At 45.5% G+C, this 12,255-nt stretch overlaps 1 protein-coding gene across 1 annotated transcript; it reads right to left on the reverse strand.

Annotated features, from left to right (window-relative positions):
* Window positions 1-6,274: 6,274 nt before the first annotated feature.
* MAGEH1 (MAGE family member H1) lies at window positions 6,275-7,719 on the reverse strand. The gene has a single exon (XM_082717166.1). It carries the CDS (start codon window positions 7,448-7,450, stop codon window positions 6,791-6,793), a length of 660 nt encoding a protein of 219 aa, XP_082573292.1. The 5' UTR covers window positions 7,451-7,719; the 3' UTR covers window positions 6,275-6,790.
* Between the last annotated feature and the right edge of the window lie 4,536 nt (window positions 7,720-12,255).

A 12,255-nucleotide genomic window follows, 5' to 3' on the forward strand; every position in this document is an offset into this window, starting at 1 on the left:
CCTTTGCAGCACCTCCCATTGTCTCTTAAACCTGTCCAAAGCAGGCCCTATCACCCAAACCTTCCAATGAAGCTGCTCTCATCAAGGTCACCAGAGGCCTATGCATTGCTAAATCCAACGGTCAATTCTCACTTCTCTTATCTCATCTGGTGTCAGCACTTTGAGCATAGTGGACCACTGACTCTCCCTTCATATACTTTGCTTCACGTGGCTCCTGGGACACTACATTCTTGGTCTACAGTGCTGGTGGAACTTCTTAGCCTTCTCAGTCAGCGTCTCCTCTTCCCCCTGATCCCTTTATGCTACAGGTCTCTGTCCATGATCTTCTGCTTTTCCTTATGTGCACTCACTCCCTAACTGATCTCATATAGTGTAATGGCTTTTAAATGCCTTCTGTACATCTTAGGCACAACTTTTCAGCCAAATTCCTGACTTCTATACAACCAAATTCTATACAACTGCCTATTCAATTCATATTGAATGTCCAAGAGACATCTTAATTCAACATGTCCAGATCTGAATACCTGATTCTCTCTTCCAACTATAAAACCTGTTCCAGCCACAGCCAGTTATCAGTTGACAGACATTCCATCCTACTCCTTGCTCAGGAAAAACAAACAAACAAACAAACAAACAAACAAAAACAACCCCTCCCCCCCAAAAACAAAGCAAAACAACCCCACCCCAAACCCTGGAGTCAGCGTTGACTCCTTCCTCTCTGACACTCCACATCCAAACCATCAGGAATTCTGTTATATCAACCTCAAACTGTATCCAGAAACTGAGCAGCTGTCACCATATCTACTGTTACCTGTAGATGATCCAAACCACCATCATCTCTAGCCTGACTTTCAGCAATAGCTTCTTACCAGGTGTTCCTGCTCCCACCCTTGCCTGTTTTCACTCTATTCTTAACATAGTAAGTAGTCAAAAGATAAGTGAGATTGTGCCACTCCTCTGCTCAGTCCCCCCTCACTATCCCCATCCTCTGCACCACCCCCCCACATTCTACTGCAAACAAGAGCCAAGTTCCTTAAAATGGCCTACTAGCCCCCACATAATGTGGGATTTAATCTCTGACCTCATATCCGACTTGTCTTTTTTGCTCATTCCACAGCAGCCACACTGGGCTGTCCACCCTTCCTCAAATGTGCTTAAACACTCCTGGGCTTTGGAGCCTTTGCACTAACTGGTCCTTCTGCTAGGAACAAAACTTCCTTTATATATCAGCAAGGTGGACACCCTCAACTTTTTCATTTCTTTCCATCCTGCCATCCACACTGCCTACCCTTTAGGAGAACTTAATGATTCCTTTCTTTCCTGACATTTCTAATCCACCTTTACCTTGTTCTGTGTGAGCTTACAACTACCCCCCGCCCTGCACCCCTGCAAACAAGAGTTAAGCATCACCTTCTTAGGTACTGCCTAATTTGTTATTTAAAAGGTTTACCTTTTATTTTCTGGGTTGTTGTTTTTTGTTTGTTTTTTTTATCCCCCTCAAAAGAGCTTGTGATTTGTTCATATATGTATCCCAGGTGACTGGAACTGTGACTAGCACAAATAGACCTTTGTAAATGTGTGTCAAATGAGCAAATGGATGAATTGTTAGACAATCACAACATCCAAAATAACACAGGCCTGGTTATTTTTGAAACTTTAAAGGCCGAGAATGAATCCAAGGGCCTCCTTGGTCATAGTTATAGGAGGGGTTTCAGGCACTTCTCATAGGTTGCCCACTTTGAGATAATATCTGCAAGGGTGTCATTTGTCACAAGGAACTGAGGCAGAGGTTGACCAGTCAAGAACTGGGCCTGATTTTCACCAGCAGCTTATGGGCTCTACCCTCCCCTTCAAACCACCCTGTATGAGTTTTATGTCTGTTAAGTGATGAGCAGTACAAACCTAGAGTCTACTTTCCTTCCCAAAATCTGTTCTGCAAGCCCTGGATTGTTCCAGAGCTATTCTTCTATATAGCTTTGACTGAGTTGAGACCTTCCTTTGTGCAAGCTCCTCACACAGATTTTCAAAGAAATTCCATTAGCTCTTTGATGTTTAATGGTTTCATGGCTCACAATCCCTGGAGTAACCTGTATATAGGTCTCAGTACATCTTCATAGCAATCACCCTTCTCCACCACCACCACTGCTTTCAAAATAATTCCCTTCAGAAGACTGGAATTCTTTGCTTCTGCCAAAAGAAGGAGACAGAGGGATCCTGGCCCCTACCCACCTCACGAGGTGAATGAGAACCCAGGCAGAATCCATATCTTTCATGTCTTTCACCATGTCCGTGGTCTGCTCGTCACCTGACTGCTGGGGCCATGGCCACAACACGGGTCTCAAGGAAGACTCACCCTCCAGCCTGTCTTCTTGCATGGGCAGATAGCCAACTGCTTGCTGCTTGTATCTTATCCCAGGCACTCTAATCTGCTCAAGGTAGAGTTCCGGTGACCCATCGTACCTTCTGGATTGGAAACAGCATCAGCCAGCAATATTGCAGGCCCAGAAAGGTTGCAGTTTGGTTGGTTCACTGGGTGACAACCAGGACCTGGGAATCTGAGGATTGATGGCATGCTCAGGGTGGGATGTTTCTGAGCAATGTATTGTGATGGAGAAGGATACATTTGTCTTGGAAGGAAATATTCATTCTACACACAGCAGCTCTTGAAAGATGCCTAGCAATTGGGGCCACATTAATTCAGAGTAAAGGAATATCCACAGGTAATCCCCAAATGGCTTATTAACCTTATTTTCCCATGCCTCCTCACCCCACCCCAGCATGCTCCTTCTCACTTTTACCCTGGGTTGTGGTGGAGGTAGAAGACAGAGGACTTCCCCAAGGCTGGGTGGAGCCCCAGGTGCCCTGGTGATGCATTCTGTTGTTTTACTATAGTAGTGTGGGCTTCAGACTTGCTTGGCCCTGGCCCTGGCTTCATGTCCAAGGCTGTCACTGGCCAACCAGGTGATCCTAGCAACTTGCTTCTGATATCTGACCCTGAGTTTCCTCCTCCATAAACTTGGCCTGGTGGTGCCTACCTTGCCGGTCTGTTGCAAACATTAGAGACAATGTACGAAAACAAACATCAAAGTTCCTGGCATGATTTAGGCACTCAGGAAATGGCAGCTGCCACTCTTGCTATGCACTGGGGACTTTTGAGCTCTCTATTCCTGAGTCCCCTAAACAACTGGAGTATTCTAGGACCCAGAAACTCAATCTACTTCAGAGGCATTCTGGCAACTGAAACTGCAGCTTTTCCACTCACTGTGTGGAACCTCTTCAGGGATAGGGCCAGCTTAGGTTGCTGACTTACACAGCAAGAGGTTCCCAGCTTGTGTCCCCTCTAGGTACTGCTCAAAGCTCAAAGAATTTATGTAAATGAAACAATGAATATTCTCTTTTTCTCACCACCTTCCAGAAGCTCCTTTCCCTCCCTCTCCCTTAGCCCTGTCATTCTTCTCACAGCCACCGGAAATCCCACCCTTGCTCATCTTTTGCTTAATCAAATGAAGATTAACTCTTTGCAGCACCAATGTAGTGTGTTGTTGGGGGGTGCAAAGGAGTGGGAGATACACTAAACCTCCAGGCCCAGGGAGGAATGAGTCTGGGTCATTAATTGCTTCCTTGCTGGGCTAAGGCAGGTCACCCAAGCCTCTGTGTCTCCCTGTGGAGCCTCCTGCCTGAGGCCTTCAGGATTCCAGCAGTCATCTCTTCTACAGTGCAGATTGCAGTATACTCCCACTCTATACTGGGTACTACTGGTTCTCTGACTGAATTGAGCTTCTTGGCCCACACGTGCAAATAACCAGTTTAGACAATGGGATGATTATTCCCCACCAGAGCCAAAGAAACCATAGACTCAGGCAGGTGTTAGAAGGACATTATTTCTTCCCCTGAGCTAGCTGGAGCTTCCTGTGAAACAGGGGTAATCTTACTGACCTGGCAGAGGCAATATGTGGCAAGCCCCTGGTATGGAGGAGATTCTCAATAATCTTTGCTCTGCAATCTCTCCCACTTACTAGCTGACTGACTTGTATGAGCCCCTTTTCTATAAAAGGGAGAGAGTTGAAAGTCAGCCTTATTCCCCAAAGGATTCAAGGCTGCAGTTGGGGTTACTGAGACCTGTCCCATGGACTTTACGTGTTTCCTTTGAAGACAGAGACCTTGTGAGTGCAGTGGCAAGCAGACATGGACAGCAGGGTGGTCTATGGAAAAGCACTCTGGATTTGCAGGGGCCAGATGTGGGGTCTTGGTCTTGTCCAGGATCTGTCACTTGCCACCCTTGTGGCTCTAGACAGGAAAGTCACTTAGTAATCTGAACCTCAGATTTATACCTTATCTACCTCTGGATGTGGCATTGACAAACAGGGCTCCTCTGGGGCCAGAATCATGCCTTTTCATTCTCTGCAGCTCCAGTTTCTGTCACACCGCCTGAATCATGGAATGTTCTCACTCTTTTCTTATTTGCTGAGTGAATTTGGAGCTGCTGAGGTGTCATAGTTCCCACTTTCGTTTGAAGCCTCTCGTGTCTGCAGGCTGATGTCTATGGGTCCCTGGGCCCAGGGATGTCTATTGGTCCCTGTGGGTCCCAGGTCCTATGGGACCCGGGCTCCAGTGACTTTACCTTGTACACAGCTGGAAACAGGATAAGACTGACTGGAGGCAAAAGAAAGAGGGTACCCTGGCCACTCTTCTCTGTGTGATAGCTGCTCCCTCTGAGCCCCACAAAGCTAGATGAGGCACCTCTCCTTGAGGTTCCCTATTAGAGGACTTAGTTCACAACAGTGTTTAGCTCTAAGGGTAGATGTGGTAGGTTTTGGGGGTGGCCAGAACATCTTATCCATGTTCTTTGCCTGTAGCTGAAAAGAATGTGAAGGATGACTCCTACAATCTCCAGACTTGCTGCAGGGTGAGGTAGAGGATTCAGAACTCCCTGGTGATAGAATAGATTGGAAGAGCATTGAGCTCCTTGGTACAATGAAGTGAGAAAGTGTGAAAGCTCCTGGAGGTGGGCGGAAACTTGATACCACATGCTTACTGCACCATGGGCCACCATGCCAGGTAGCCCTCTGGACTCTCTACTCTGGCTGAAGGAGAGAATCAAAGTGCTAACTCTGCTCCCCTCTCCCCCCGAAATGCATACAACTCCCCCTCCACACACACACATTTTTTAAAAAAACGATTTTATTTATTTGTTTTTGACAGACAGAAATCACAAGTAGGCAGAGAGAGAGGGGGAAGCAGGCTCCCCGCTGAGCAGAGAGCCTGATGCGATGCGGGGCTCCATCCCAGGACCCTGGGATCATGACCTGAGCGGAAGGCAGAGGCTTTAACCCACTGAGCCACCCAGGCGCCCCCCCCCCCAACACACACACTTTTAAAACAACTGGCACACCTTAACAAACTGTAGTGTCTGAGATAAATGCCCCGAATTGCCACAGGTCGAGTCTTCTGACTTACCCAAGAGTCTCTGCTTGTTTGCCTTTTAAAATTATTATTCCAGGATTCTCATTATTATTAACCATCTTTGTTCTCTTTAAAATCAGCCATAGCTCCCACCCTTTGAGGCTCCAGCTCTGCTCACCTCTTCCCCACGTTCTTTCTTTTTCTTGACTTTCCCCTTGACATAACCTTAATCGTTCAGTGGAGAATTTGTTTTTGCCCTAATGTCCACACTGCCTTTAGTGCCTCCACAGCTACTCCCTTCTCCATCTTCAAGAGTATTTTCAGAACTCAGGTTGTCATCTCACCAAGAATTTTCTGAAAGTCCCATCTCTTTAATTTCTGTAGTACTCCACAATGTCCTTTTTCCTGCAACCACCCCTGTCAACCCTGCCGTCCTCTCAAGCTGATTTAAGTGTATTTTCTATTTCTACAGTACCCCGTGATATACCTTCCCTTTGCCAATGCCCCCTCCCTCCAAGCTGGGTTAGGTATTCAAAAATACCCGATACACAGTATTTTCACAGAATGCTTTGCTGCCCCTTTCCAAATTCCCCCAAACTTGTTTAAGCATCTCTTGGGTTCTCATAGAATCCTGTGATGTCCCCTCTTTCTCATCCCACCCTCAAGACAGGTCACATAAGTGTTTCTGCATTTTCATGGCATGCCATACTCACTCCCTGTTACAGTGTTTACCACACTGCCAGTTTACATATTTGTTTCTCCTGTGTAATCTAGAACATTCTTTAGAACTGAGGACTGTGTGCCACGGAGTATCCCTGGAACCTAGACTGATGCTTCACATATAACTGGTGGTCAAAAAATGAACAAGGTGTCCTTGTCATTATGCTTTTATTTTTTTCTTTCTTATATGGCAGAGTAAGTAAAATCACAGTAGTTGGCAGTTTTCTTTACACAACAGGAGAAACAAAGGTTTCAGAAATGTCAGACAAAAGAACTCCCCATCCTTCTCTCACATTACTGGTTTTTTCCAACTTTCAAGAATAGCCTATTTCAATTATATAAAATATGCATCAGATCACAGACTATGATGGACTCATTTTACAACGTTAGCAAAACTGTTACACTAAATCTCACCGACAGAAAAAAGAAAAAATATCTTTTCTGCACTCATACTTTAATCAGAATTTGACCTTAATCAGCACTATATTAAAATGTATACAGTCATACAATATCCAGAGCAAACCCTCTATATTGCAGTTAAACAGCACTGATCACAACTACCAAATGCCCCCTTTTCCCATCATATTCAACTCAAAACCCGGCTAATTTACTTCTTGGGGTACATTTGATGTTTCCAACCCTCTTCAAGGGTCTGCCCCAGATTTCCCTAAGGTGCGCTGTAACCCCTAGCACCTGAATTGAGGATAGCCTCAACTTCTGCATCATCCTCGGAATCCCAATCATAATTACATGGCCAGTCCTTGGAGCATCGGTTACGCACCCTTGCCACAAAATGCATGACTTTCAGCTTGCTGGATTCCACGTGTGCTCTAGGTCCCCAGAAGAACTCATACTCCACGGGACTGCTCCGCGGCACCGGCTTATAAATCAAGTACCCTCTGCGCACAAACTCCTCTGTGACGACCTTCTTTGGATCTCCAAAGATGCTGTGCTGCTGGCCAGGCTGCATCCCCAACTTCCCAAGCACTTTCCAGACCAGGGCCTCCTTGGCGCTGTTGCCCATGATGAAGATGAGGGCTAATATGGACATCAGGAGACTTTTCTTGGTGCCTTGAAATTTGCTCCGGGCTACAGAGGGCTTTTGCACTTGAGCAGTGCTGGAGGCTTCCTCAGGGGTGGTGGAGGCCTCCTCCGGAGTGCTAGGATCTTCCTCAGGGTCACTCAGGTCGTCCTCCGGGGTACTCGGGGCCAGAGAAGAGGCCATCGGCATCTCAGAAGGCTCTGAGGCTAGGATCTTACGGTTATTGCGGTTCTCTTCTGCGGCCCTTGCGTTACGGCGGCGCCGACTCTTCCGACCCCGAGGCATATCTCCTACTGTGGGCGCGTGAGCCTATTGCGATTCTAGGGAAAGAAGCCTGCAACTTCTGCAGAAAGCAACTACCTCTATCCTAAGAAGCGGCTGCCGCTGAATTCAGCAATGTCAGTAGTTTCTGTAGCAACAAACCAGACGTTCTCAGCGAGAGAGCTCACTCCCAGTGAAGCTGAAATGCATAAACCACCGCCATCTGCACTCGCTCCCGCCGCAAGCGCGCGCAAATCCTCTGCAGGGCTGACTCCGCCTTTTCTGCCACGCACTGGGAACTCCAAAGAGGAAGTGGGCGTCTCCTCAACCCAAATTTCCGCTGTCAGATAGGAAAAAAAAAAAAAAAAAAAACAACTCTACAAAGCAGGGGTGGGATTAGGGCAGAGAGGAAAGCTAGAGATTGGCAAGGGCAGGTGAATACACGGGAAAAATGAATAGCATAGGATTTCTGTGTTTTTCAGTTTGATACAATATTTGCTTGCCGGTATTAGGAAGGAATGTGTCTCTAATACATTCTCACAGAATGCTGGATGTAAATGTACGTGTGTCAAGGGATTGTGGGGGAAGGTGTGGGGGAATGGAGTTGAGGAGTGTGTTTCTGGAGGTACCAGTGGTCTCAGTTATCCTTTCCTGTCTTGGTTTATAAGGCACATTAATTCACCATCCTTGTTCTCAGAAACATTTTATGTGTATACTAATTGATTCGTGGACTCATCTAGCACCCAGATAAGCTGCTGAGGGCTGAATTGCTGGGTGATGAGGGGAGGTGGGACTGCAAAAGCAGTGAACAGTGTGCAAGAGGTGCAGAGCATTTAAAATGTTCTATTCACAGGATTTTTAAGCAGGGCACTGACTGGATCAGGCTTGCATTTGCAGAGGTTCACAGAGGCTGAACAGACCGTTCTCTGGCAGGTCACTTAGGAAGCAACTGGAGTAAGAAGCGAGAGGAAAAGAAAGTGAGCCTTAAGGCAGTTGCCATGGGGATGGGGCGGCAGAAAGGCATTTTAAGTGTGATCATGGACAAGCTTTAGGGACTGATTGGGTAGAAGAGGGGTATGAGGAGAGGGTGGTGGAAGTCCAGGTTGGTTCTGAGGTTCTAGGCTCCAGTCTACCTGAATGCTCCCGATTTATTTTTGGTTCTTTCATTCATCTGGTAATCCAGATGTAATTTGGAACATACTCTGAACTTTATCCACTCTGGGTCTTTGCTCACTAGTTCCTCTGTCTGAACTGCTTTTCCTCTCATCCCCAACTATCTAAATTCCATCTGCCTACTCACAGGCCTCTTCCTCCCTGAAGCTTGTCTTGCTGGATGAATAGTGAGTCCATGCTCATTCTCCTGAGGGAGGAGTTTCTATAGCAAGCACTCTGTATCTTTCTTATGTCATTCCAAAGATACTATTTTGCATAAGGCACTTCACCTCTCTGAGCCTTTGTTTCCTCATCTATAATGTGTGGTTAAGTGCTATCCTTATAGGGTTGTGAGAATTAAATGAGATAACAAATAAAAAGCACTTATCACAAAGGAAGCACAGCCTTTGCCTCTCAGGTGTTTGAAGCAGTGTGTGAGAGTGGCATTTAATAAATGCATGTTGAAGGAATATATGATGGAAAAGATTCTGCACATGTGTTTAGCCAAGCACGTTAAAAGCAAGCAAATACTTTCTACCTTTTTGTCTGGAAGAGATTATATGCTTGCTTGACAGAACCTCATATTGTAATCCCATTGAGGGAAGGGGCCCTGTCTAGCCTCTTGATGTACCCCAGACCTCGATGGAGTTTATGGAACAGGATATGGCTACACCTAGTGAGTAAGTGCTGGGGTGGGGCAGTGCGTCCCATTTAGAAAACAGAATTGCCAGCTGAATTGCACCCAACGAGGCCCAGTCCTCTGGACATGTGTAGAAAGGGGATGCCTGGTATAGAGTAACAAGCATTGAACTCAAACCTAGGAACATGACTTCTGGCCCAGCCTGTGTTGCTTATAAGCTCTTTGACTTTGATGAGTTCACCTACCATGTTTGTCCCGTGATTTGTTCTCTGTACAAACAGGAAAAGGCTAATCTCTCCAGCCTTGTCTGCCAGGCTGTTGTCAGGCTCTCTGGATATCCAACAGTACATGCCAGTGACCCTAGATGAAAGCAGGTTCCTCTGAGTTCAGGGTTTTTTTTCTTTTCTCTTTTGTTTGTTTTATGTTTGCTGTTTATAAATCTGCCTAGAGGATTGCAAAAATCACCTGTATTTTTTCAAATAGTGTCTCCATTCTGATGGGATTTTATGGGAATATAACCAGCAAATTAATTATCTTCCCAACAGTCACTTTCTCTCTGAAACTTTCTTTATACCCAGAGCCTACCAAGGCTTCCTGTTGGGTAGGCCTGGCCATAAACTAATTTGGGGCGGTGTATGTTTACTGCTGCATTGCCTTCTGCCTACCAACCAGAGGAGGAGGGGCATCTCTCTGTCTTGGGCTTCATCTGAGTGAACCTTTGCTCCACTCCACAACAAGGACAGGACAGCTCCCCATAGCACCCTGGTAGATCAGACCCTACCTGAAGCAATATATAAGCTAGGGCTGTGGCTTCCAACCAGTTTCCTCAAAAGAGTATTCAAGAACAGGTTTTAGTCTATGAGGTGCACTCAGTATTCACAAGAGCTTAACAGAAATCACATTTATGTAAGACAGGCCACAGGATTTGTTAGTCAATAAACAGATTGTGTTACATAGCCAGTATATCACCAGGCATGGTTTTAACAGAAGGAAATAATTAAACCATGTCTTGGGATATTGTGGACTACAGATTTGTTTGGAGTAAATAGCATATAACAAAGGAAGGGCAACTCACTTGTGAGGCACTACAAGTACAAAGAAAGGAGGGAAGCTAACCACGTTGTGGTAGGCTATGTGCCTAAACCACCTCCAAACTGAAATCTTTACAAGAACCTCAATTACCAGTAAAGCTAGAGAAAGGTTAGGTCTCTTGACCATGACCATAGCATTGCTGGTGAATGTCAGTATTTGGGCCTGCATCTTCAGATTTCCAAGCCTTGGCTTATGCCATCACGGAACTTGCTGCTGCTTCAGTTGAGTGTATTTTAGTAGTTCAAGAGGGCTTAGGATAGAAGGGAGTATTTTTGCTATCTTAGAATAGGAGCAGAAAGAAAAGAGATAAGAAAAGGGACAGATGTGGGGAAGAGCAAAGCAGAGATCCTTAGTCACATTACCAGGTTTTCCATGCCTGGCCCTGCCCCTTCCAAGCTGTGTCAACTCCAGCATGTTACTTAACCTTTCTAAGCCTCAGTTTCTCCATCTGTAAATGGGTATGTCACAGTGGTATTGTAAATATTAGAGGGAAATAACTCATGCAAGATGGGGTAAGCTGAAAAATTCTCCCCAGAAACCAAAGATGTCCACATCCCTATCCCTAAAACCTGTGAATATGTTACCTTATATGGCAAAAGGTAACTCTGCAGATGTGATTAAGTTAAGGATCTTTGAGTCAACAAAACCAAGAAGCAACCCATGGAATGGAAGAAGATATTCACAAATGACACTACAGACAAAGGGCTAATATCCAAGATTTATAAAGAACACCTCAAACTCAACACACACAAAACAGTTAATCATATCAAAAAATGGGCAGAAGGCATGAACAAACACTTCTCCAAAGGAGACATACAAATGGCTAACAGACACATGAAGAAATGGTCAGCATCATTAGCCATCAGGGAGATTCAAATCAAAACCACATTGAGATACCACCTTACACCAGTTAGAATGGCCAAAATTAACAAGACAGTAAACAACATGTGTTGGAGAGGATGTGGAGAAAGGGGAAATCTCTTACACTGTTGGTGGGAATGCAAACTGGTACAGCCACTTAGGAAACCTGTGTGGAGATTTCTTAAAAAAAAAAAATAGAACTTCCCTATGACCCTGCAATTGCACTATTGGTATTTACCTTAAAGATACAGATGTAGTGAAAAGAAGGGCCATCTGTACCCCAATGTTCATAGTAGCAATGGCCACAGTCGCCAAACTGTGGAATCAAGATGCCCTTCAACGGACAAATGGATAAGGATGATGTGATCCATATATACTATGGAGTATTATGCCTCCATCAGGAAGTATGAATACCCAACTTTTGTATCAACATGGGTTGGATTGGAATAGATTATGCTAAGTGAAATAAGTCAAGCAGAAAGAGTTAATTATCATATGGTTTTGTTTATTTGTGGAGCTTAAGGACTAACATGGAGGATATAGGAGATGGAGAGGAGAAGGGAGTTGGGGGAAATTGGAGGGGAGACAAACCATGAGAGACTGTGTAATCTGAGAAACAAACTGTGGGTTTGGGAAGGGAGTGGGGGTGGGGCGTTCAGTGAGCTTGGTGGTGGTTATTATGGAGGGCATGTATTGCATGCAGCACTGGGTGTGGTGCATAAACAATGAATTCTGGAACACTGAAAAGAAATTTTTTAAAATGTTAAGGGTCTTTGGGTGGGGAGACAAGATGGTGAGGAAGTAGGAGGAGGCGCTGTTTCAACCTGTACCCTAAAGTGAGCTGATTACCTACCAAAGAACTCCGATGACCCATGAAATCAGCCTGAGATCAGAACTATACACGTCTGGATCTCTACAGGGGCAGAAGATGCCAGTGGGCAGGTAAAGCGGAGTGGGAACGTTGGACTGATATTGGAAGATAAACAAAAGGGGGAGGGAGCCTCCAGAGGTGACCGGTTGGAAACTAATTCCCCTAATATGAGAGTGCCCTGCATCTGGGGACCAGCATTAACTTGGACACCGG

Source organism: Mustela nivalis (genome assembly GCF_964662115.1).
Source record: "Mustela nivalis genome assembly, chromosome: X".
Taxonomy (NCBI): domain Eukaryota; kingdom Metazoa; phylum Chordata; class Mammalia; order Carnivora; family Mustelidae; genus Mustela; species Mustela nivalis.